Source organism: Takifugu rubripes, chromosome 12 (genome assembly GCF_901000725.2).
Source record: "Takifugu rubripes chromosome 12, fTakRub1.2, whole genome shotgun sequence".
Classification (NCBI taxonomy): Eukaryota; Metazoa; Chordata; class Actinopteri; order Tetraodontiformes; family Tetraodontidae; genus Takifugu; species Takifugu rubripes.
The window spans coordinates 9,852,561-9,878,745 of NC_042296.1; the positions used below are offsets into that span (position 1 = coordinate 9,852,561).

The 26,185-nt window shown below is 46.7% G+C and overlaps 4 protein-coding genes across 5 annotated transcripts; 3 read left to right on the forward strand and 1 right to left on the reverse strand.

The window, feature by feature from the left end:
- The first annotated feature begins 63 nt into the window (after positions 1 to 63).
- ncdn (neurochondrin) lies at positions 64 to 3,852 on the forward strand. Its single transcript, XM_011609290.2, has 8 exons — positions 64 to 177; positions 386 to 598; positions 822 to 1,848; positions 2,008 to 2,177; positions 2,371 to 2,609; positions 2,686 to 2,901; positions 2,965 to 3,110; positions 3,268 to 3,852. The coding sequence occupies exons 2-8, from the start codon at positions 401 to 403 to the stop codon at positions 3,684 to 3,686; spliced, it is 2,415 nt and encodes an 804-aa protein (XP_011607592.1). The 5' UTR covers positions 64 to 177; positions 386 to 400; the 3' UTR covers positions 3,687 to 3,852.
- A 545-nt stretch (positions 3,853 to 4,397) lies between these two features.
- Positions 4,398 to 12,242, forward strand: tfap2e (transcription factor AP-2 epsilon). 2 transcript variants are annotated; one of them, XM_029845580.1, is made up of 7 exons: positions 4,398 to 4,525; positions 6,211 to 6,648; positions 8,111 to 8,165; positions 9,608 to 9,839; positions 10,490 to 10,608; positions 10,992 to 11,130; positions 11,879 to 12,242. In XM_029845580.1, the coding sequence occupies exons 1-7, from the start codon at positions 4,487 to 4,489 to the stop codon at positions 12,138 to 12,140; spliced, it is 1,284 nt and encodes a 427-aa protein (XP_029701440.1). In that variant the 5' UTR covers positions 4,398 to 4,486; the 3' UTR covers positions 12,141 to 12,242. The 2 variants fall into 2 exon arrangements, with proteins under 2 accessions (XP_029701440.1, XP_003969231.1); XM_003969182.2 differs by lacking the exon at positions 4,398 to 4,525 and adding an exon at positions 5,036 to 5,262.
- Positions 12,243 to 14,773: 2,531 nt separating this feature from the next.
- Positions 14,774 to 21,556, reverse strand: psmb2 (proteasome 20S subunit beta 2). Its single transcript, XM_003969213.3, has 6 exons — positions 21,323 to 21,556; positions 20,716 to 20,838; positions 20,557 to 20,627; positions 15,200 to 15,362; positions 15,078 to 15,127; positions 14,774 to 14,974 (listed from the first exon to the last, which is right to left on the reverse strand). The coding sequence occupies exons 1-6, from the start codon at positions 21,411 to 21,413 to the stop codon at positions 14,873 to 14,875; spliced, it is 600 nt and encodes a 199-aa protein (XP_003969262.1). The 5' UTR covers positions 21,414 to 21,556; the 3' UTR covers positions 14,774 to 14,872.
- A 93-nt stretch (positions 21,557 to 21,649) lies between these two features.
- On the forward strand, positions 21,650 to 22,936 carry cdca5 (cell division cycle associated 5). The gene has a single exon (XM_029845350.1). It carries the CDS (start codon positions 21,685 to 21,687, stop codon positions 22,432 to 22,434), a length of 750 nt encoding a protein of 249 aa, XP_029701210.1. The 5' UTR covers positions 21,650 to 21,684; the 3' UTR covers positions 22,435 to 22,936.
- The last annotated feature ends 3,249 nt before the right edge of the window (positions 22,937 to 26,185 follow it).

Sequence of the window (26,185 nt, forward strand, 5' to 3'; positions counted from 1 at the left end):
TGTCGTCATTTCAACTTGGACCAAAATGGCGTCGCCACCTTTCAAGAAGCCATTATCTGATTGGTTCATTGCAATTTTTGACTTGTTTTCATTGGTTCTTTTTCGTGTTATTGTGATTGTTCACTTCCTTAAAAAATTCACGAGTGTTTTTCTGCGCACGAGGGTACTGCTAGCAATGTAAGGTTTTATGATTACTCATTTAAATATAAATCATTTACATCCAGAATAAGGTCTTAGCGATTTCACAAAGGGAATGTGTTTGTTGTGGCTTCTCGCTGTGTCCTAAACCGCCTCTAAGCCACGTGGAAAGCAGCAGTCAACCACCTCTTTGCTTTTGGATGAATTGTGAAAGTGGCCTAATTATCTGTACATCACTAATCCCCAGTGATTCCGCGTTACCATGGCGGACGGCACCGAGGCTACAGCGGTGGTGAGCGACGACCCTCCGAAACCAGAAGAGCAAGGAGACAGTGATGGAGGTTTGGACGGGGATCCTGAAGGAGGGCTGACAGATGCCCAAACAGAGCTGCTGGAGAAATGTCTTCATTCCCTCAAGCATGCCAAGAACGACAGTCACACTTTAGCTGCTCTTCTACTGGTGAGACTTGGGCACCAAGGTTACAAACACTCTCTCAGGATACATCTTAAGGATTTCTCTGCAAAAACTAATGTAAAAAGAAGAGATATGGCTGTCTGCAGCCTAGTCTATGTTTACACTGTGAACACTCTTAAATAACAAATACTTTCTTTCTTGAAGTGAGAGGAAAATGTAAGAACTCTTCATTTGTTAAGAGCAATGCATGTTTTCACCCTTTCTTCAGATAACTCGAGTGTGTCCTGCAAACCAGCTGGACAAATCCACGTTGAAGCGCATTTTTGAGGCTGTGGGTCTCAACCTTCCAGCTCGGCTTTTGGTGACAGCAGTCAAAGGGGCCGACACTTCCAGCTTACCACCACATGAGCTTCTCTCACTGGGCATGGCTCTCTTGGCCGCGTTGAGCACAGACCCAGATATGGCCTCTCATCCCCAGCTCCTCGCCACCATCCCCATCCTGCTGGGTATCTTAGTGGACAGTCCTGTCCGCCAACATCAGCAGGTCCAAGCTGGAAATGTGGAAGCGGATCATGAAAAACAATCAGCAGGAAGTGTTGGCGCTGAAAATAATCATGTCGATGCAGAAGGTCGCACGGACAGTAGAAATGAAGGTGATGACCACAGTGAAGCGCGTCGGGAATCCACTCGACAGAGCTCCAAACTGGATGAGGCCTTGTTTGCTGATTGCTACCAAGTTCTCACCGCCGTGTGTATGCTACCAAAAGGTCCTGACCAGCTCTTGAGCAGAGGTGCCATACCTGCTTTGTGCCAGGCAGTAGAACAGAATCAGTATTTTAGCCAGGACAAGGGGCTTGCCTTGCTCTGCTGCCTGTTGTCCAGCACCATAAAAGACAAAATATGGAGTAAGCACTCTGCACAACTACTGTCTCTGTTGGTCGATCTTTCTAAAGACTTCTGTCAAGCCAGAGATGAGGACAGACTGGACAAGTGTGCCGAGTTGGTCCACTTCCTCCCCCCGTTAGAAGTGAACGCTGAGAGTGAAGAGCTGAAAGGAGCTGTGGTCTGTGTTTGGGCGGCGCTGAGACCCATGTTGCAGTCAAAACTGACACCAAGACAGATCGGACCAGTCTTGGTTCTCAGTGCTTGTCTGCTGGATTTGTTTGGATGGGAGCCGGTGGGCCCCCCCAAGTTCTGCTGCTTACTGGTGAACAGGGCTTGTGTGGAGGTCAGAATGGGTTTGGAGGAACCGCCTGGTCACAACCCAAGTCCAGAGATGCAGCATACACTCACAGGTTTTTGAAATTACCTACCTAACTTTTATTTTTTTGTTGTTTTTTAATGTGTTCTTTACATTGTGGTTTCTGCCACTAATTATTTATCCAAGTCGTTTGGTTTTGGTGCCTCACGGCCGAGCGAGGGTAAACTAACCTTGACTTTCTCTCTGATTCCAGGCTGCTATCGCATCATGGAAGCAGCCATAGAACAGGCGTGCTGCCAGGCCGTGCCGCTGACTGACGCCCAGCCTCAGGGCTGCATCACCACCCTGACCCTGCAGCAGAGCCGGCAGGTCCTGGGGGTCTTGGAGGAGGCCTTCTCTGCCCAGATCTACCACCTGCAGCAGGTAGACTTCAGTTCTCATCCTGTAACTGGATGTAAAACATGAACTTCAGTTCAAAAATTATTTTAAGAGATAAATTGTGGAAAAGGAAAAAAATGAGACTTGTAAGGTTTTGCAAAATGTCAAATGCTTGTTTTTAAGGAGCCTTTAATGCTCATTGGAATGTTCTTCATTGTCCCTCTTCCTGTTTCTTCAGGTAGAGCCAAGCGGCTATGCTGACCCTTTTATCTTTGCCACATTCCGATGTCTGTGCTCTTGGTTGGCTGAGGAGACTTCCTGTCTGAAGGAGGAAGTAATTAGACTGCTGCCATTTCTGATCGGATACTCTCGCAGCCACTTGCAGGGTGAGAGATCAGAGCAGGGCGTCTCAGACTGGATGTCCAGCATGTCTGTGTCTGGAGAGAGAGGAGCGTGGACAAGAAAGGACGCCCTTAGGTAATCACTATCAGCTCTAGAAGCACATCATCTACTGTAGATTCACCTGACAACGCTTCCTGCCTGTATCCTTCAGGTACCTCCTCCCAGCTCTGTGTCACTTGTCAGCAGAAGAAGGTCCAAGGAAAGTGCTGCTCACTCTAGACACCCAAGCCCTGCTGGTGGACTTCCTGTCAAAGTGTTGGACGTTACTCAGGGGGAGAAGCAAAACGTCATTGACCAGGGATCCCAGCATGGAGACGGCCTGTTCTGTTCTGCTCAACTTGGCTGTCACGGAGCCAGAGAGAGTCCGGTAAGTGGTTCACTGTGTGCAGCGCTGCTGAGGAAATGCCAAACGTGATCCTCTCGTTTCTAGGGAAGATCCATCCTTCAAAGCGCTGGAGGACCTTCTGAGTGAAGCACTTCCTGTTTTGGTGCACAAGCCCTGTCTGCAGGTCATTGGAGCAAACTTCTGCACGTTGGGTCTGATGATCGGCAGACTGAGACCAGCGCCAGCATCAGGTGAACACTTGCGTTCTTGTTTCATGTCAGCTAAAGGAATGATTAGGGGGACTAAGTCTGCTGTGCTATACGTTAGCTGATATTTACAACACAAACTAAAAACAGGATGGTTGTGGTTTCCCTGTAGATAAATGGTGTTTTGCTGTAATCTCTCCAGGCTCAGGTGAACCGAGCCAGAGGAGGTTCTTCTCCACTGCTCTCCGTTTCCTCCGCAGCGCCCTGGACGCCGGCTCCAGCCCCGGTCCGCTTCAGGTCAGCTCCAGCTGGGAAGAGAGCTGGGACGAGACAGCTGAGCTCTGGAGGCTGGGTGTGCAGGCGCTGGGAGGTTGTGTCCGTGCTCAACCCTGGATCACCGTCCTGGTCAGAGAGGAAGGGTGGCTCAAACACGTAGCCGCCATGTTGGCTCAGTGTTGCGCAATACCTGACCAGCACACGCAGGCGGCGTTAGAGGAAGCTCTGAGCGCGATGGCTGAGCAATGTCCAACCTGTAAAATGGAGCTCGCACACATGATGACAAGCAGTAAAGGAGCTCTGAGAAGTATGAAGAAACTGAAGAAACTGGTAGAAGCCAAGTGAAAATGAGCCTGTGCTATTTGTACCGACAGATGAAATGATCCCGTCTCTATAGGGTCAACGACGCACAGACACATTTTAGTGTAAGTCAACGTGCGTGATTAACATGTACAGTTTCAGTACTTCTTTAGTGATTGGTCTTTAAATAAAAGCATATTTTGTTAAGATATGGGACCATTGTGTTGTCTTTGTGTGTTATGAAAATTTTATATACAAACAGTCTTGAACTTCTCCCTTAAACTTATTCGAGACATGGAACAAGTTCTGTTCTTTATTTGTCCCGCAGTGCTTCTTTTAAAGTCTCCAGAGGCTGAGAATGAGCGCTAGGTGGCGCCTGAAGACCTGTTTGGCGCTGACGTTTCTTTAAGTTACGGCTTCTTGTGTTGGCAGTCACTCGACATTTAAATGTGTTGCTTGTAATTGTTTTTATTTCTTAAGAAATGTGCGATTTTTGGGCCTCTAGTGGAATAAACACACTCCATCATTAACGCGCCGCGGTCTGATAATGGCGCGCTTCTCTGGTTGCACCATATTTCTGATGACTTGGCCTGTGCACCAGTTTCAGTGAACATTGTTGATGTTTCACATTTTTGGTGACCGCCATCACAGAGCCAGCCTGCAGGGCCTGGTCTGACCGTGACTAAAGTTTTTAGTCCCGGGGACTCCTGTCACCTCCCACCAGCCTCCCTCTCCCCCGCATGCATCCATAGAAACTCCTGCGCCGTCTCTCAGCCACTCATTCCTCTCTGCACCTTCAGTCCATCTCGTATCATTAATCCCCATCAGCCAGCACCAGCGCCGCAATGCTCTGGAAATCCCGAACCAAGAACGACAGTCTGCAGGTAGAAACGCCACAAATTATTTGATCTCGTTCTTCTCTTGGTGGATCCTTTAAAATGCTGCACCTTTGCTGGTGCAAAGGTCTGTTAAAATCTGGAATTATTTTTAAAACGTCTTTATTTTAGGATTACCTGTAAGATCGTTGTTATAGACGTAGGAAGAACTTTCATTTAAATTTTACAACCCTGATAGATTTTGTCAAGTAAATAATCTTGAACGTTTTATCTTAAATGTGATTATCAGAGACAAAAAATAGTCAAAATCAGAATTTACTTTTGTTAAAGGTGCTTGAAAGTACTTTGAAGCATTAATACTCTAATACTGACTCATTTGGTGGGTAAAAGACTAAAAGAGGATTTAGTCTCGCCTCCCAACCAGAGTTGGTGGCAACTTGTGGCATTAATTGAATGAATATATCTCTTTAAGAGAAGTGGACCCTCGACCCCTCCCTTCGGTTTGCCGGGTGCGCGCGGACCCTATAAGTAGTGCGCTCATGGAGCGACAGCAGAAACTGTGCGTGCGTGTGTTTGTCTGGCAGCAGCATTTCGTCTGACACGCGCAGAGATAAGCAAGAATACTAAATAAGGGATTCAGTTTCATGGAGCCTTAAAGACTCCTGGATTACATCTGGTTGGGGGCATCTGCAGCCGCTGGAAGCTTTTTGCGCGTCCTGTTGAGTTTCTTCCATTTGAGCTTGTTTCCGAGGGTCCAGATGTTAATTCACACCTATTCGGCGATGGTAAGTTGGATAGAGACTGACGTTTCCACAGTCTTTAGGTGTTTTTTTTTTAGATTGACTCTATTTCTGGGAATTAAAAAAAACAACCTTTGGTGACCGCTAGATATAATTTCAAAGAACGTGCGTAAAATGTGAACTAAAAGAGTCACATAGCTTAAATCGGGACGTAGATAAATATTTGCATGTGTTTTTTTATTATTAAGTATCTGACGGAGAACTAAAATCGTTCCCATTTTTCTTGCTGCCACACAACGATCGGTTTGAGTTGTTTATCGAATCCCGGCACCGTTTGGAGCCGCAGCGCCGCGCATCTGTCCGCGGAAACGTTCTTTGTGCTCTGCGCGTCACAGCAGGTGAGCCGGGCTGACGCTGGCGTGTCCGCGCGTAGGAGAGCACCGTGCACCCGTGGTTTAAGACAGAAAACTTAGATGGGAAGTAAGTCAGCGCCATCAGAGCGCGTCGCTGCCGGTATCCGGCCTGTAAGGCTGCTGGACGGGGGATGGACAACAGCAGCAGCAGCATCGATCTGAGTGACCCAGCTTTGAAAAATCCAATTCCACCAGATATGGGTGATGGCTGATCCCGCCCGAGTCGGCTGCTCTGTGTTGGTGCAGATGTTGCTTTTATAGTCCATCATGAAGGTGGTTCTTTGTCGCCTATTCATTTGGTTTCAGAGCTCCCGGTGCCTCCGTGCGTCCTCTCTCCTTCCTGCAGCTCCTTGCTGACCTTTCTGACACTGTTCCGCAGCGGTGCCACAGGCGTCCCCCGCCCGTGCGCATCATTGCGCAGCGAGTGGAAAATGTGTTTTCCTTTCACTTTGCCGCTGCAGTTTTAAAAGAGGGAAATCTGTTTCTTATTTTTCTTTGAGCGAGATCAAAACTTTAATTCCTTCCTTTCGGTTGCGGTGTGATGATCCAGCCCCTGACACGAACCGTCTCTTTCCTTCAGGACCGTGCAGAGGGACTAAGCGGCTCGTCTCCGGGTGGGCGCCTCTCCCAGCTATCCTCCCTGAACCAGGCCGCCTACTCCACGGCACCTCCGCTCTGCCACACTCCGGCCTCGGACTTCCAACCCCCGTATTTCCCTCCCCCTTATCCGCAATCGTCTCTGCCATACTCCCAGAGCCAGGACTATTCCCACTTGTCGGACCCCTACCCCTCCATCAACTCCATCCATCAACATCAGCAGGCAGCATGGCACTCGCAGAGGTCGCGCTCCGAGGAGGGGGGGCTCCTGTCACAGTCACACCGGGCTCTGAGCCTCGACCCCCGTCGGGAGTACCCAGCTGTCCCTCGGCTGCTGCACGGTCTCGGGGAAGGTGCTGCTGCTCTCGGGGACGGTCCCTTAGGGATGCACCTGGGCCACCACGGCCTGGAGGATCTGCAGGTGAATTATTTTTGGCCTCTGGCTTCTGGCAAATTCCTTCAATTAAATGTCACCAACACCCGCGCGCATCGAAAACGAACTCTTTAAGAGGAAAATACACCTCGTTTACTGATGTCACGAATCCAAAGGAAATACGTGCAAAATAATATCTTTAACTTTTCAAATTAATTCATTCGTTTGGAGAAATGGTGCCACTTTAACAGACATAAATATAATTGTGTAAAGATAATATTAACCGATTTATAAGTATATTAGACATTGTTTTTTTTACTTATATAAAAAAGGCAATTTAAAAAATAGTGAGATGCACGTTTTATTTTATTCAATATGACCGCAGCAATTACAACATTAAAACATGTTTTATTTAGTAAAAACGAAAAGAATTATTAAAATTAGGAGCCGACAGCGACGCTTTTATCATCGAATTATCGGGTATCACATCATAATATTAAATAGCCAGTTTGGGCAGTTTATTTTGTCTTATTTATTTTATTTTTTTAAGATTCTATCCTCCAAAATAATATATGGGTTTTTTAATCGTAGAAGTTTTAGCGCCGGAGGTGAACATATAGATTTTATTTAGTGGTCGTAGTTAAGTACAATTTTTTTCTGGTTTTATTTGCCACGAAATTAACATTGGAGCTCCCACTACGGAACTTCTTTTTCCTTTTATTTCTTGGTATCTGTGTGTGTGTGTGTGTGTGTGTGTTGGGGGTCTTTCTATGGTTTGTTGAACAGTCAGTCAGCTTCTCTGCAGCAGGTGCAGCTGCAGACGCTGTTTTTTGGCCCCTCACACACACACAGGAATAAATAACACTGAGACGAATCAATGTTCACGGTCATTAATAGAAAAGAAACGTTGGAGAGAAGCGCCGGGCGAGGAGTCAACGCGGCCTGTTACTGCTAAACGCTCCCACTTGACAAGGACCTTTATTTGATTAATGGATTATATCCTCCGCGTTTTCATCCGCTTAAATATTCACACAAAGGAGGAATCCGAGACGGTTCTGTAAAACAAATTCACCCGCGTAGACTAAAAAGATCAAATGCATCTCAGAGAGAAAGGCGAGTTTTACTGTGTATATATATATAAAAAACTAAAACACTTGAACTTTAATTGTTCTGCTGAGAAAAATGACATGATAGATTTTTGTTCATTGCTGACTGCAAATAATAATAAAACATTAATATTATTGAATACGTTGACAGTATGAAATGATAAAATATGTTGGGTGTTTTTTTATGATACTATGATTGTATCAGTTATTCATTCGGTTTATTTAATAGCAGAAAATAAACCAGAGGAACAGGTTGTTTTTCATGCGTTCATATGCTGATAGAGGGTCATCAGAGAGAGAGAGAGAGAGAGAGAGAGAGAGAGAGAGAATGTGTGTGTGATCAATGTCGATAAATGACCGTCTGTCTGACTGACTGTCTGTCCGTCTTTCTGTCTATGGTACAGGGAATGGAGGAGGGATCAGCCCTGGGCATCCTGGACCACTCTGTCATTAAAAAAGGTAAGCACGCGTGCGTGTGTGTGTGTAAGATTTAGAGCGAGGAAGACCGAGGAGTGTGTGTGGGACCTTTTGTGTCTGTGTGCACCTATATAATTGTACTATAGATGCTGAAGGGGGTTTGTGTGAGGCTCCAACACCAGTCTATTTATCTCACATGTACTCTCTCTCTCTCACACACACACACACACACTATAAATAATTCTGTTTTGCTATTTCATTTGAAGTCAAGAAGTCTTCTAATACTCAGCAGCAGACTTCAGCCCAAAGGCACACATTCTTAATGAACTGTTCATGGTCATATGAGAGAGAGAGAGAGGGGAGAGAGAGAGAGGAGAGAGGGGGGAAGAGAGATGGGGAAGGGAGAGAGGGGGAGAAAGAGGGGGAGAGAGAGATGGGGGAGAAAGAGGAAAAGAAGAACACAGAGAGTGGGGGAGAGAGAGAGCTGGAGGAGACAGAGATGGAGAGAGAGAGAGGGAGAGAGAGGAACAGAGGTAGGGAGTGATTGGAGGAGAAGAAGATGCACCAGAGGAGGGAGAGACCAGGAGACCAGCAGATGTTCCAGGCTGAATCTGTTGAATGTGCCGACTTTTGCAGAGGAAAAATATTTTGGTTTTGAAATATTGAATGAAGAAAATGAGACTTCTGGAAGCTGCTGATCATTTCTAGAGATGAGCGCATTCAGGTTTCCCCACAAAGTTTTCCCACCAACGAGGTGGAAGAGGAAGAGTTCAGCTGCTCCAGCAGCAGCTGATGTGATGAATGACAACATCAATGAGAGCAGAACAGAGAGGGAAGCAGGGGGAGAAGTGGGGGGGGGGGAGAATCTTTTAGTTTCAGGACTTTTGTTGTCAGGTTGTTGTGGAACAAACGTACGGTAATAATCCTGCAGCACCACAGACCAACACCACCACGGAAGCAGGAAGTCCCACTGTTGGGACGAATCATCCTGATTTAAACCCCAAAAACATGAGAAAATGTGTCTCCTGTGAACGTCGTTCTAGTAGCAGATGAACGTTTGAGCGCAAGTCGTCATTCAGCAGATCAAAGCTAATTTCCGCACCCCATTAACTATGGGGTTAAAGGTCAGCGTGGGGACTTCCCTTGACTTGGTTCCTGCCAGGTTGATCAGAATCCAACATGGAGTCAAGCACTCCTTCGTGGTGGCTCGTTATCTGAACCACAGAAGCGGAGGAACAGCCTGGAACGGTTTGGTGGGTGTGAGCGGAGCGCTCAGGTGTAAATGCAGCTATTTGTAAATGCACCGTTAGCCTGAGACCACCTGCAGGACCAACAGGAGGCTCCAGAATTAGAGCTGCTGGTGCCGGAGGACATGACACTGAATAGATTCATCAGCAGAGGAGCAGCGCTGTCGCCACAGCGCACGTCACAGCCACGTTCTCTCACTGTCTGACTCCAAGAACGCTTCTCTGCTCCCTCCGCAGTTCCCATCCCATCCAAGCTGAACGGCTCGGCGCTCTCGGCCCTGAGCATGGGGAAGGAGGGCCTGGGCCTCTCCGCTCTGTCCAACCCCGCTGAGGTCTTCTGCTCGGTTCCAGGCCGCCTCTCTCTGCTCAGCTCCAACTCCAAGTACAAGGTGACCGTCGGGGAGGTGCAGCGGCGCCTGGCGCCCCCCGAGTGCCTCAACGCTTCTCTGCTGGGCGGAGTCCTCCGCAGGTGAGAGCAACAATCACCCAAGACGGGGGCAACAAAAGCAAGTTGAACAGATGAAGAGAGGCCTTTATAAAATAACGGAATAAGCACAATTTAACAAATAAATATAGGCCTTTGCTGGGCTTATTTGTAACGTTTGAGTTTCAGGGTATGAAAAGAGGGTTTACAGCTTTAAGTTAGACATGAGCGTGTCGGAGGAACCAAAATGGGTCATGGGACAAGATCACAAGAGAGGCGGTGTGGTTTAAAGAAGCACAGCCCGAGGCTGCGGAGCAGCATCATGACAGGCTGCAGGAGCCAGAACATCCAGGAGGACCACTCTCTTCTCCTGTTGTTGTGCACTGCTGTCCCAAACATGCTCAAGAGGAATTACACACTGACACCGTCATTATTCACTATTATCAAAAAATTATTATCATCATTTCTGGTGACGAACACGTGATTTGTGGGTAAGGTTTCAGCTTCCACAGATGCTGAAGACGGGGAGAGAAAAAGAAATAACGAAAGCATGAAAAGCAAACTGAAGGCGTAGCAGTGCTGACATGGAGCATACTGTTGGGACACACACCAACACAACACACACACACACACACACACCCACAGAAGGAGCCGCTCCTAAAAACTGCTCCCTCTGTCTTGCTGTCTTCCTCCAGGGCAAAGTCAAAGAATGGTGGCCGCTGTCTGAGAGAGCGTCTCGAGAAGATTGGCCTCAACCTGCCCGCCGGGCGACGCAAGGCAGCCAACGTCACTCTCCTAACATCTCTAGTGGAGGGTAGGGACACACACACACACACACACACACGCACACGCACACGCACACGCACACACAAATGACCTGTATGCAAGCTGACAGAGAGACAAACATATTCACATAGAAATAACCTCGCATGAGCAGGCGAGAATAAACATGTAGCATGGGTAACTGCATCACACACACACACACACACACACACACATACATACGACCTAACCTGACCTGTGCTAACCTGAGTTAAAGCAAAACATTTAGAGTCGTGAGTAATTGTTCAAATGAAGCTAAAGACTTCTGGTCCAAACACTGTTGGCTTCAGACTCCGGTGCTTTCTGTTTTAACCCATTCACATTCGCCCTCCTCGTCCTCCCCCTCTTCCTCCTCCTCTTCCTCCCCTCCTCCAGGTGAGGCCGTCCATCTTGCGCGAGATTTCGGTTACGTGTGTGAGACGGAGTTTCCAGCCAGGGCCACAGCTGAGTATCTGTGCAGGCAGAGCGAGCCGGACCAGCTCCCAACACGCCGCAGCATGCTGCTCGCCACCAAGTGAGTCCCCCCCTCCACACACACACACACACACACACACACACACACACAGCTGAACAGAGGACGGCACATGTTCTGTGAAGACGAGAGTGGGCACTGCTCGTCGCATTAGTTTAATTCTGTTATCAAGCCACCAAGGCTGTAATTTCATTACTAGAGTGATATGAGGGGGCTGCCAGGCTAATAACAAAGATGCTATCTGTGGGATGACTTTGCTAGTGGTGCGATGACACCAAAGGATCCAGTCAGTTTGGAGGTTCATCCTCAGGATCTGAGGATTTCACACAGGATTCTACAACAGCTTCTTTTTCACAGCACTGCAGCCCAACTTGGCCAAGATTCGAACCCGCTAACAGGTTCAGCTGGGCCCACTAGCTTGGTCAGGGTTCTGAGGTCATACAGCATCATCATCATCATCCTGTTGTCCTGCTGCACTAACAGCCACCACATGTCCATATCTGCACTGGCTGATCATCGTGCTGGGCTTAAATCTGCCATTTGAAAAAAGAAAAATCAAATTTCCTTTACTCTGCTGTCAGTGCCAACATCTGGATAGAGCTAATCAGAACTTAGTGACCAGTCTGTGGACACATATTCACAGAGTCGCAGAGCATCCACCCGCCCATATGACAAATTACATGTTTAATATGTATTTTCATCATCTCAAATCTGTTTATTCTGTTCTACCAGCCAGAGGGAACCCCGAGAACAGAATTTCAGTGTGTTTTTCTGTTTCTTAAATTCCCAGAGAGATATGTAAGGAGTTTGTGGACCTGGTATCCCAAGATCGGTCCCCGCTGGGAGGCAGCCGACCCACCCCCTGTCTGGAGCCTGGCATCCAGGGAAGCCTGACCCACTTCAGCCTACTCACACATGGCTTCGGAACCCCCGCAATCTGTGCCGCGCTGTCCGCCTTCCAGAGCTACCTGTTGGAGGCCATCAAAATGCTGGACAAAGGAGAAGGAGGAGGCAAGAGCCACCATGACAAGGACCTGAAGCACCGCAAATAAAGAGGGGAGAACAAGGATGGATGGATGGACGGAAGGATGGGAGGCAAGAGAGAAAAAGAGTGGGAAAGACAGACTCCTGCCCCTCAACTTTTGCCCTCAGGATAAAAAAAAAGAAGAGACCTTTACCTCCCAGAGAGCCCTGCGGTCCTTCCTGTCGTGGAGGGGGCGGGGCTTAATAATATCTGTACTGTAACGTTCGTCTACACACACTTCACTAAAAGTGACACGTGGACCTCTTCTAAGCAGCGTTGGGTCATGATGGCATGGACAAAACATCTCTTCATGATGAGTTTCTTCTCACACACACACACACACACACACACACACACACACACACACACACACACACACACACACACACACACACACACACACTTTGGACTGAAGTCATCTGGAAAGTGTTGGAAAGCCATATCCAAGACAACGACCCGCTCTTTGCTCCTTCGGACCTTTGAGGACTTTAAACCAGTCTAATTGGTGTGATTTTTAGGTGGTCATGGGAAATTGAGTTCTCTGGCAGTGGTGGGTCAGGAGGAGTAGAAGGCAGCTAAAGGAGAATCAGTTTCTTTCATTTTAAAGTACTTCTTGTTGGTAACTTAAAAAAAAAAAACTTAAATCATTTTGTACTTTCTGTGTGTTTATTATTATTATTAATGTTATTATTGTATTATGTCATAAATGTAATATATTATTAAAAAACTGAGAGCTGATCAGCTGAGTTCCGTTTTGATCCGGAGTATCAGAACAATAAAAAGAAAATGGCGCCTTCAGCTGTTTGTTCATCCATCACTCGCTCCAACTTCCTTTTTAGACCCAGGCAGACCAAGAAAACTTCAGGAACTCCAGCAGGAAGAATAAACCCTCAATCTGGATTAGTTCTGTTGGTTATTTGCAGTTGTTAATCAGTGGAACAACAGTAAAACACCTGCATCATATGAGAGCAACAGGTGATCATTTAAACATATGGAGCTCACTTGATCCATAGATCTCCTTATCTTCTTGAATTAAATGCCAAGAAACAGGGATGGAATAGGCAGAAACTATGGGTCACAGCTTCTTTTGCACTAGAGGTTCAGAGTCAGGATGCAAACATGGAGTTTAGTCCAGATTTTTCCTGTCTGTGGAGCATCATTTAGCTTTCAAACTGCAGTTTATGAGCAAATATTAGCAGCACTAGCATTATATTAGCCCTCACCAGGCTGCCAACATCCCTTCAGAAGGAATGTTGCTACACATGTAGATACATAAAAGGTCAGATTCATCACTACTGGGATTTCCACAACTCTGACACCAGGCCCGTGAGGTGCACTTCTGTGATGCAGACCTACAGAGGAGTTCCTCAGGGTCCTTTCACAGACATCAATCCTCTGTCCACACAGATCCAAGGAGACAGCAGCAGTGTGAACAGGGTTCCAGGGAGAACCGGAGAACTGTTCCAGGGCCCAAAGCTCCACTCCTCCATCTGTTCTCCCACAGAACACCTCTCACCTCCACTGATACACACTTATATTTAACCTGGATTAGATACTCAACTCAGTTACTGTTGTCCAGGGACACACACACACACACGCACACACACACACCTGCCGTATGTCTCTGTCTCCTCCCATCTCATTACCCTCGTGCATCTTCTCCCCTCTCATCCCTTCATCTCCATCTCTTGCAACCTTACCTACACCCCTCCACCCCCCCCCCGCCCCCCTCTCTATCTGACACCCAGCAGGGCCGCTCTCTCCATCTCTCCCCGCGCCTCCAGGCAAACATATGCTTCTCTTCCTGTCAGATTCCGGTGTGTTTGGGAGAAGAGGGATTGTTTAATGTTTATTAATCACCTGTCTGTGAAGGAGGGGAGACGATGATGGAGCCCCCCACCACCACACACCCACAAACACACACCCACCCCCACCCCCACACACAATTAGCTGAGATGTTAGCAGCTTGGCTGGGTGTTCACGTTTACAGCTTTGACTGAGTCCATTTACGCTCCCTCAGCACAGTTTAAATCTATTTAACCCAGCAGAGATTTATGGGTGAAGCACTCTTGAAACTGTTTCTTTCTCACCGGTTTCCCCAGAATTTAGAGCAGGAAAGTGAGGAGAAAGTGTTAAAAGTTCTCAATCCAGGTGTTGTCGACCTGCCATGCGTATGACTGGCCGACACAGTGAGAGGTTGGATGCAGATTCTGGCCTGAGATCAGGACACCTGCCTTAAATGTCAAATCTGGATTTTTACACACACAAATCAATCGGTCGCAGCTACTGTTGTTTCTGGCTGTTGCACGTCGGTGGTGGGGCAGAACCAGCTAACTATAAAAAATAAATACATTCACTGCAGCGTGCCTGGTTTTGTGTTTGCAGCTCCGTCAGCCAACTTTTACAGTTCTGACGCAAGTTTAGTTTGTTCCTAATCACATCTACAAATCCACAGTAAGAGATTCAGACAGCACGATTATGCGTCACAGGTTTACTGGACAGATATTTCGGGCCACATGCACAATGGCGAGCAAATGTACATTATCCACGTGCAGACTCAGAGCGTACAAGTGCAAAAGTACACAGCCAGAAGGCTGTTCTCTGTCTATGTGCAGATGAGCAGAGTGGAGGGAGGCAGAAAGCACCACAGGGACAAAGAGCTGGTATCTCAACTGTGTGTCACTTTTTATTGGAACAGAAAGAGCGAAGAGGTCAACAGTACAAAAAGGAGAGCGAGCGCGGTGGTTCAGCAGTCAGCGGTCACTTGGTGCTGGGGGTGATCTTCTCCAGGTCCTGAATACCCTCCTTGTCAATCAAACGGACACTGAAGGAGGGGAGGTTCAGGATGAAGCGCTTGCTCAGCTGGATGGAGACAAACAGACTCAGAATCAGAAAAATCCTGCGCCGATGATTTCGGGTCAACAGCTGCGGCATCAGACAGGTCAAAGAAACAAAGTGAACTCACTTCCTCGACGCACATCTTCAGGAGAGCCACAGCTTCTTCTCTGGTCAGGTCTGCAACACACATTTCAGGTGAGCAGGTGCAGATAAGAGGAGAGCGATTACGCCCACCGTTCAGGAGCTGACCTGGTTTGTAGTGCCGGTCCAGGATGGACAGTGTGAGGTACGCTCCGTAACCGTGGGCGGCGAAGGGCGCTTTGGCCAGTGAAGCCAGGTAGTCCATGTAATAGAGACCCGGCCCGTCCGCGTCGTCGTAGCCCGCCAACAGCAGGTTCACGTGATACGGAGTCTAAAATGAAATCATAAACACAGCTACCATCAGGTAGGAAACGGCCCGGCTGAAGACGTCCTGTCATCACTGGACGTGTCCTCAGGACCACCCGTCTCTGTCCAGGCCGCCACAACAGGCTCCTGCTTCCTCTTTAATAACAAGAAACTATTTCTGCATCTAAATATTTACAGCTTCTTTCCAATTAAAGGTGAAATCTATGGCTACATCTGTGGGGGGGGGAGACAGGAGAGACAAGACAAAATTTTATAGGACACACAAGGGTGGTGGTGGTGGTGGTGGTGGGGGGGGGGTTAGGGTGTCAGTGGCAGTGTGACATCTGCTCAGGCTCGGCACCCATGTTGCTCCCTTAATCACGCCGTACCTCCCCATCCCTTCCACCCCCCTCCTCCCCCGACCCCGCACCCTGGAGTGATGCCAGGGCTCATTAAAAACTTCTGAAGTCATTTCTTTTACCCTCTCTTCTCTCTTAGACATATTTTACCTCCCAGCCTCTTTCTCCCTTCTCTTCCTCCACACACTCATTTTCTGTCCTCGCCGTATTGAGTCACATAAAAACCCGTGGCGGCAGAACGGCGTTCTTCATTCCCCCGCAACATCAAACGCCCTGCGTGTAGTTGGGGGGGGGCCGTCCAGCCGAGGTGGACCCCCCCGTCCTCTCCTTTCCAGTCCTCTCACAGCCGACATGCTTATTTCTGCAGCTTGTGAATTAGTGCCACATTTGCCAGGAGGGGAACGCCGATCGCTCCCCGCGGAGTCGACGTTAGTCTGCGTGTTAATGACAGTTTGCGAGTGTGCACTCTGGGCGTGAATCTGTGTTTATGTGTGCGCTTTAACTCCTCTGTGAGTCTGTGAACACCCCAGTGGCAGCACCCACACCCACCTGGTTACTATGTAACAATAATACGGACTTGGCATGAAAATAGGCTCGTCTTCCCACGTCACCTCGGAAGGGACGAGGAACCTTGTTAGCCCCGCCAGATGAACTCACACCCCGCCTCACATGCAAACAACACATATGTGTGCCCCCCCCCCTCCCCAGTTTACCGTCTCCATCCTTCAACACATAGAAAACAGCTGGCAAAGGAGCGATGTGAGAAATGAAGGAGGGGAAAAATGCTTAAAAAACCACTAATCTTCATTTTTCAGAGCCCTTTTAGTTGAGACACAAACCCAAACATCCCATCATCTCCATTTGTCCCCAAACTCGTGCACGTTCCAGCACACACACCGCCATCTTGCACCCTGCCCTGGGGCGTGTTCTTTTATTGGCATTTCTCCCCAGCCTGCTGTATTAATTGTTCATCTGTGCAGGAGCAGCCACGTCTGTGCAACAGTAATTATTTGTGTCTGTGCTAAAAAAAAACACATCATAGGAACCAACACGAGCGTGGTGCAGAGGCTAACTGTTTAATCACACACACACACACACACACACACCTGCCTATTAATGATGAGCCACATGTGTTTAAAATAATTCTGACCCAGCATGGGTGCAGCTGAGCCCCCTCCCTCTAAACCGCCCTTGTGTGTATTTCTAGTATAAACTCTGTCTGTATTTATGAATGTTTTATGCAAATATGACCAAAGTTTGGACCGGAAAGTCGATACGGACTTGTTGTGCCCCTAAAACTTTGCCGCCGTTTTGCTTTGTGGTGTATCATCGTTACTGATGTGCATGCAGCGCAGCAGCAGAGCCGCGGAGCTGCAGGCCTCAGGTGATGGTGGATGTATTTTTTCTGTCTCCTCTCCAAAGCTCGAGTGAACGCAGTACTCCAGAGGTTAGCGCAGTTGTTTTGGACAGCGGGCGGGTGAAACGCACGCGTCTACGTGAACCGGGTTGCTTTCATTTGCGCCGACATGCTCTACTGACTTTAGTTAACTGCACCTCCCGGAGGTCTGCGGCCACAGGGGTATGACATCTTTCAGACTGAAGGACTCATCTGTAATTTCTCCTGCAGGAATAAGAGAATGAACAATATAGCACTGATTAATTTATCTGCCTATGTTTTTTCAACCCAGGGGCAGGATCTGCCGGTGAGCTCACACTGGGGCGTATAGGGAGGATCAGAATGTAATTTAAGGATGTCAGAAAAGAAGAAAATGTCCGATTTCCAAAAAGCGGATGTTATCTTTCCTTTCCGTCAGGGATAAACTTTAATCCACAATATTTTAATTCTATTATTTAGAATAAATCCCGCTGTGTTAAACCTGTGCTAAAATCAGAGTTTTGCCTCGGAGTGCAGGAACATTTTGGTTGTTAATAAATCTCCATCTTCTCACATTTAACCAGAAACACTGTGTCAATTTTTCATTAACCACCATTTGAATATGGGTATAAAGGTTAAAAGCAGAAAAAAACATTATCTGAACAATTGTTGACTTTATAAATTTAGTTTGGGCTAGAACAGGTTAATATAACTAATGTTTATGAAATAGGAAATTAATTTCCTCTCATGGAGGTTGAGATCACTATTTTAATGGCAGTTTAATCTAATGCTAAACTGGGGATAAATACAAATGCTCTGCAGGATGAACTGGACTGAAAGCACAGCTTTAACTTCATTAAATGTATATTATTACTATTATTATATGGCAAATCAGAGGCATCTATTTAATTAATTAGGTGTAACTTAATTCAAGAATACAGTTTATGATTTTCTATGTATTCAATCCAATGGAAAATGCAGATTATGTATTAGCACACTCAAAGAATTCTGCAGGGCGAGCAAAAAGCCCTCTAAAAATGTGTTTATACAACATAATTTGCAATGCCGGTGTACTCTGGAGGAGCATGAAGAGCATAGCTTCAGGAAGGTGTGGGTTGTAGAGGAGAAACTGCTACAGCTTCAGTTTCAAACACTCCTGAGAATGTAGCATTAGTAAATCCAGCGCTCAGAAAACCAAATTCATCACCGTGAGGCACAAAAACAACCATACGCGGAATATAAATGTTACCCACAACACGCACAACCTTGACAGAATGAAACTATCTTGATCCTATAGGTCCCCGTGTGTATATGTTGACTCCTACTTGTTCTTACACTGGGGTGTCTACTGGGCCTTGTTGTCTACCCCTGGGACCCCCGCTCCTCCTCCTCCCCCGTTCCATGTGTCCCACATTCCCAGCCCTGCCACACTAATTGTTTTTGGTCATTATTTCCACTGTTCTGCTATTGTGACAGGCAGCAACTGCAGCTCTCGCAGCAAATTAGTGTAAGAAAACCAAATGTGCATTTATGAGAATCAGAAGAGACCTGAGAGCTGTGGCTAACATCTAAAATAACACAATAAAGACACAATCTGGGGTCTGAGCCATCTAGAAAACAAAGAGCAGCGTCTGCAGCATCTGGCCTCCTCATCCTGACTGTGGCGACGTCCAACAGGACGTATTTACTGGTCTGAGCTGAACAGCACACCTGTTCTCCCAGGTGTTGTAGCAGAGCCCCTGTGATGATGATGATGATGATGATGATGATGATGATGGCTCATCCAGCCTCAGCCACAACCTGGGCTGACTTCACCCTCGCTCCTGTGTCCAGCTGACAACACTTCAGAGCGACACCACTGTACAGTCACATAACCAAGGCCTCCACTCTGTTTAAGTGTTTTAATTTCCTAGTTTAGATGCAATAAAGTGCTCATGCAGAACATTTAAACACATTTCTTATGCTGTGGGTTTACATATGATGATCACCCCAGCACATAAACTGAGCGAGTCTTGGAATTAATGTGAGTCTATCACTTATTCCCTACAGCAAAATTAAATTGCAAATGTGAACTGAGAAATGTAATTAAGTTAAGAGAAATCAAAACGTTTTTAGGTTTATCGGTTCAGTCATTACTTTATAAATAACATGGTTAATTCAAAATGGTATGCGAGATAAATTAGCTGCATGTTTAATTAAAAAAATAAAAATCTCAGTCTCAAAATACTTCTAAAAATCAACTTTTTAGAACCAGAAGAGGAGGAGTAGACAGGAGAAAATACCAGATGGAGCCTCTTGGCAGGATGACTAACATTTAGAATTTTCAGAACAATTTACAACATAACACAGTCTTACCTGACAGAAGGAGAAGGAAGTGTAAATGCTAAATTAATTAAGTTGCGTGGGTGTGTGTTCTGTATTAAAATGATCCGTCGTAAATCGGTTTCCTGCCTCCCATCATCCATCTTTATTTGGGTTACAAAAGTTCATAGTATAACTACAGGTTTGTATATCTCTCTTCTATGAAGATCTCTGCTCTACACGCTATGAAACTTCACACATATCCGCTTTCTTTTACCCCCACGCTCACTTCCACAAACAACTATCATTGAACCGCGCCTCTGATCGGCCTCATCGGGTCTGGAGTGAGCGCGTGATGGAGGAATGTGATGTTATACGTTCAATTAGAATTTGGTGGCTCTAATCTCTAATCTATCAAATCTACAGAAAGTGCAACAGTGTTTACAAAAGGCCAGAAAATGAGGTAAATGTTTGCAGAATCAGGGGTGAGGATAAGCATGGAGGAGAGGGTCATGGTTAAAGTCTGCAGTTAAAAAATTGCCTTTGTGGATGTAAATACAGGTTACACACCACTGGTGCCACTGGACCGACTCACTGTGCCCGTCTCCAGCCGATATTTCAAATTTTATATTTGTACGATCGGCAGTAACGTCCTAATTTACTGGTCTGATCAATGGCGTTATTGTCGCTTTGAACCTTCTGGTGCATTTAAATAGACACATCACAACCTCTGCTTGAGATCGGACTGTGATCCGTACTCGCTTTAGTTGAACTCACTGGTCGGCCCCAAAAATCCTGCTCGTCTAAAGCCTAAATGGCACTGTGGACTGTCTGGAAAGATTTGGAAGCAGACTACAGACCGACTAAACTGGCAATAACCATAAGAATATCAGACTAAAGTAAAAAAGGAGGACAGGAAAATCTCATGTCCCTCGCTGGGGTTCCTAATGTGACCACTGCAGGAAGTGGCCAGTTGTATGAAGATTTGTAGATCAATATTACCTGCTCATATTCACACAAATGCAACAAAGCCACCAAGTGGGGACTTCCAAGGAACACCTAAACCAACTAAAGGTGGCTGAGGCCAGGCCTGACCTGGCACCTCATCATTAACATCCATTATGTCAGCGTGCCGCCCTGTTTAACGCAGCAGGTTTAGTAATTAGCGTGTGATGGATATTTACCCTGCTCCGGAGATATTCTGAAAGGTTCTTTCTTGTGAAGTTTGCTGCTGCAGATGGACTGAGTTCGTAACCTTGAAAAAAAAAATAAAAGCACAGATAAGTTACCAAATGCAGCAAATGCCCCATCAATTTCTATATGTAGATCCCAGGAGTTCTTACCATTCCTCATTTTATACAGCTGAACATTTTTCTGGATGTACTCTGCAAACTGCACCGTGTCACCAGCTTCTCCAACACACAGCAGCAAAATCTTCTCACTTAGTTTAAACATCTTGTCATAATCTAAACAGCAGGAGAAATATTATCAACAGATTACAGTTTAATTCAGTGCCAGTTTCCACACAGGAGGATTTGAACCACGATTGTAGCTACTTTCACTTTCACTGCAATGACACGGCTTATTCGGCTACTGCTAATTCGTCCAACTGCCATTTAAAATGTGGATTTTTAGAAAAAGAAAGGGGAAAAGTGAACTGTATATTTAGTTGTATGCATTACTAAAAAGGCAGAGCATGTGTGAAAAGCCAAGAATGAGTGAGATCAAGCATTCAAATGAAGTTAGCTGTTTCCTTTAGCTTTGTCTTCGCACATTCGTTAATAACCAGCCAAATTCCATAATGGAATGCGTACGCTTAAAATATTAAAGTAAAAACGATATATTTAAAGAGAAGGATTACGGCAGTTCTGCTCTTATTCAGAACTAACATTTATTTAAGCATCATTCGCCGGCTCAAAGGCTAATACAAAAGCTAACGCGTTGTCATACCATGTTTCATCTGAATGATGCTGCTGGCGGCTACATTATCCGCGGCGACCAGAACAAAATCGGGTCCCTGTATCCCAATTAGATACTCCATTTCACAACACAGCTACGAACTGTGACTATTTAAGAACAATTTGAGAGAAAAGGCAAGTCCCTCCGTCTCCTTTGAGCAGATTACACAGCAAAAGTTTGAGAGCGATGGCGCAGCTTGATGTCGTCACCGGAAGACTGTCCTACGCTCATCTGTGCGACGCGGGCGGGCGATTTTGAACGAACTACTGTTGTGGCAGCGCGGCATCGACTGTTCAATAACTCGGAGAAAGCTGTGTTATTTTCTGGGGGTGATCGATAAGACCCACAACGCCATGGCGGACTCTCACACCACTGACAATTCGCAGAGAAGGCGGTCAGCGCGGTTGAGTTCGTCTCCTCAGGATAATGCTAACATAAAAGCTAAAGACAAAATGGCGCTGGCTGCTGTAGTAAAACGCTCCATCACTGTGAGGAAAATAGCGCCCAGAAAGACCACCGCGCCATCGGAGCACAACAAGGAGAATAAGCCGAGACGATCCGAGAGGGGATGTAACCAGCAAAAGATTTCTACCCCCGGTGACGACACAAGGTGCGGGAGATCATCCTCGGCCAAAAAGAAGGCTGTTTTGCCTTCACCGATTCTTCCCTCCACGCCGTCGCCGACTTGCCAGTCACAACAGCCGGCTGCACATCCAGAGGATGCGGCGTGGCCGCAGAAAGTGCGCCGGTCTTACAGTCGGCTCAGCGACAAATCCCACAATAGCCCCGATAACCGGGAGACCTTGTTTGGCTTCGAGAGGCTGAGAACCCCGGAGGTGATCCGGAGTGTCGGACAAACCAAGAGCGGACACAGTTTTTCATGTCTGTCTGGGCTGAATTCCTTCACTTCTTTGCTAGAGGCAGAGGACTGCGGCTCAGCTTTCCCAGAACCGGACACAAACATCCCCGGAGTGGCCGTAACCAAGGAGAGGAAGAGGAGGAGGAAGGTCCGGCAGATCGCGGAGTCCGAGCTGGACGCGATGGCTGCGAAGCTGAATGCTGAGTTTGAGGAGGCGGAGGTGTTCGAGCTGGTCGTGGAGTAATAAACTAGAATTCAGACTCTTTATAAACCTTTTATAAACCAGTGACATTCTGGAAAGAGAACGCTGCGCGTGTGTGTGTCATGGAATTGATCAGATTTTTCTGTGTTCAACTTTATTTTGTACCCCTGGGTATTGCATGCTCTTATTTTGGTAGTGTAAAGGATCATCGTTTAGTTAGGAGACATAGTTTGATCCCTTAAAATCTAAAATCAAAAGTTCCAAAGGTTGATCCCTATACACTTTGGGGGGGGGGGGAAAGTATGCTCCCTTTGTTCTTGCTCATATTTCTAATACAGAATTAGTTTAAACACATCAGGAGTGCTAATCCTTTCCAAATTTGATGTTATTAGATGGTTGGATGAACAGAACATCAACCCTTTTCACGATGTTTCCACTCAGGAAGCAGAACAGTGTACTTTAGGTGGCCATGAATACTGGAAGTCATGTGACAGTTTAACACAAATCTGCCAGCAATAAAATGATTTTCTATCAAGAGACAGAATTCAGTGTTGCTTTTCTTATTGGAACAACTTTGCACAGCGGCTGGTTAGAGCAGCATCCCGGGTTCATCTCTCATTTTCACCGATCCGCAGCAACATCATCGCCTGATTAATTTATGCCGAGCTCCTTTCAAGCAGCTCTTTTGTTGCCTGTTTTATCGGCAAATTTCAACTTTGAGGCGCTGTTGTGAAATGAAGTACTCAATGGAAAAACCAAGTCAGCGTTCCTATATTTGTGTTGCATATGTGCACAAATTCACCAGCCAGTGCAGGCTCGCATGCTATTTACAGCTGGAAAACATCTTTTAACACGATGCGCTGATGGAAGAAAGAAACATGTCGTAAACACACTCCAGAGCTGGTCTCCAGTGAATATGAGGAGGCAGATTCAATAAGCGGCTGATCCGTGTGAACATAATGACAGAGATGTTTCCTCCAGAGTCTCCTAAAGTAGTTGTGCTGCATAATTGGCTCTAACGAGTACGAAGTAATGACCTGTCATGGCTGCCGGTGTGAACGTGGCTCGCAGGTCCACACAGAAATGAATCCCAGGCATTTTGGAGGTGACCGATGTCAGGAGCTCAGATTTAACTTGAACACCCAGCAAAAAAACTCCAGCAAAAATAACACACAGTCGGACCAAAGAAGTGTGGATCAAATGTTCTGGTGAACAACTGCAGCACTTCTGAATACATTTAGGAGGTCAAGATTTAAGGAGCACGCTGTTATCGCACTGGGCGCAATGGTCTGTGCAAGTATTGACATGTGGGGGAGATTTTCAGCCAGTGCCGGGAGCTCTCCAGCACTGGTCACTCAGATGAGGCATTTAAATCTGACATTTACAGGACGTGTGAGTAATGTAAAGATATATAGTGGAGAGTGAGGCCGCAGGAGAAAGAGACGAGATTGAGCGTTGCTGCGGAGCGAAGATCAATTAAACGCAGGATTCTAGCGCAACAATGGTTCCTGCCATTTTTAACAGCATCATCAGTTATTTATGGATTTGTTTCAACACCGAGCTGCAGGTATCTTGCAACAAATCAGCCCACATTCGAGGCCCAAGTCGCTCAAAGACAAATCTTCAAATTCTGACAGGAAATGAAAGACCTCAAACAAGAGCAAATCAGCGGAGTAGTTATTTACACGCCAGTTTTATTACCATGATTGTTAAATCGGGAACATTCGCTGGGGTGGAGACACGGAAACTGAATAGATGACATGAAATCTGCTGTTTTTCCAGCCTTGAAAAAGGTGTGAAGTTATTTCGAAGCGCCGAGAGCAGGAAGACGAGAGGCTGGTGGTGTTTGGGTGAGGAGGAGCCACACGGAGACATAATGAGTGTGTGCAGGTGCAGCAGCTGCAACAGACAGACAGTAAATCCACAATTTGCTCACGCATTTTAGGCTGCGCTCTGTTTTCCTCCTCGGGTGCCATTTCTTGTTTATACCCTTCATTTGGCTTCTCGGCTCTTTGGGAACGGCAGCTTTTTTTAAACTCCCCCCTTTTCTGCTCAGCTTTTGTGTATTTTTAACAAGGTGTTCTCTCACCAGCAGACAGATGCAGACAGATGCAGACAGGGTGGGGGTGGGGGTGTTTTTCCAGCAGCATAAACAGGTGGGGATTCGTAATGTGGCCTTTTTCTCTCGGCTGCATTTGGCTGGATATTTTACAGCATATTCTTGTGTTTCTCCTGCTCTCACATCATCTCTCCCCTGGTTTGTCTCTTCTCTTCTCCCCCTTTTACATTTCACTCAGGGCAGTTGTCGCTGGTTCAGCTTGACTGCTTCGTTAGGGCTCATCATTTGCATTCAGATTAATTATCTAATTACCGACAAATGTCCGGCGGCCACCCCACACTCTGGCTCGTCAGCTCTCAGCCTGTAATTATTTTAATCATTTACTTTCATCTGGAGCGTTCCTGCCATACTCCTGTGTTTAGAGGCCATTCTTAATTACCCTGCCAAGACACTCTTTTCATGAGAAGGGGTGTATGTGTGTGTGTGTGTGTGCGTGCGTGTGTGTGTGTGTGCGTGTGGGTGCATGCGCGTGCATAAAAGACCAATGGGGACACGATCCAGAGGCTCTGACAGCACGGAGGAAGCTTGTTCCTCTCTTTTCTTTTCTCCCTCTCTCCCCCTCTCCACATAACCCCCCCCCCCCCACACACACACACACACTCACACCCACCCACCAACTTCCTCATCGCTCCTTCACCCCTCCTCACCCCCCCATCCCACTCCCCCTCTTATACTTCCTCCCTTTTCCCCTTTATCGCAAGCACACACAGGAATCGCCTGTGGGCCTCAGTGCTCTGACTGCTAATACACTCTCTCTCTCTCTCTCTCTCTCTCTCACACACACACACACATACACACACACACACACACACACACTGATCTAGGAGTCATGTGCCCTGTTTGTGGTGTTCGTCAGGATGCTCAAATCCTTCCACTATCTGCTTGGAAAAATCTGCTCTCTCTTTCTCCCTCTCTCTCTCTCTCTCTCTTTCTCTCTCTCTTTTTCTCTCTCTCTCTGATTGTGTGTCTCTTCTCTGTCTTCCCTCCATCCTCCTTTCCATCACTCTGCTGCCCTTCCGTCCTGATTCCTCCCCTCCTTGTCTCACTGTTTAGACAGGCTCGTGTCAGGCCTGCTGCTGCCTGTCCGTCCTCAGTGAGGGTCATCTCTTGATCACCCCACCCCCCACCCCAACCCCCCCATAATGATGCTCTCACTCAACCCTTGAGCCACTCACCCCTCTCTCACCTCTCTCCCCTCTCTCTCCTCCCCCCCAGCCCCTGACTGCTCTTGTTAAGAGAAGCGAGAGAATGAGAGCGAGACACAAGCTCTGTAATTGGGCTCTTGAATATTTAAGTCACTGGGGATGAAAGTTTAATGAAAAGATGATTATCTACCAGTTTATCACACCAGTGTTTCATATTTCATTTTCATATCCTCGTTCCGAAGCACATGGTCCATTCTGGCAGCTGTGGATGATCTGAAGTCAAAGCTGGAATTCCACATTTAACACTTCTTGACAAACGTCACCTAAAGATTTTATTGTAAATCACTGATACATTAAAAAACACCAACTGGTTGATAAAGAAAAACACAGTCAATGCAGCATTTGGGGCCGCATTAGCCAGAACCAGGACACTTCCCATATTTTTCCCCACTGTGATGTGGAAATACTGATGTGATCTTTGATTTTGGGGCCTGTTTTAATTGAGGGAACCAACAAAAGTAAAGGAGAG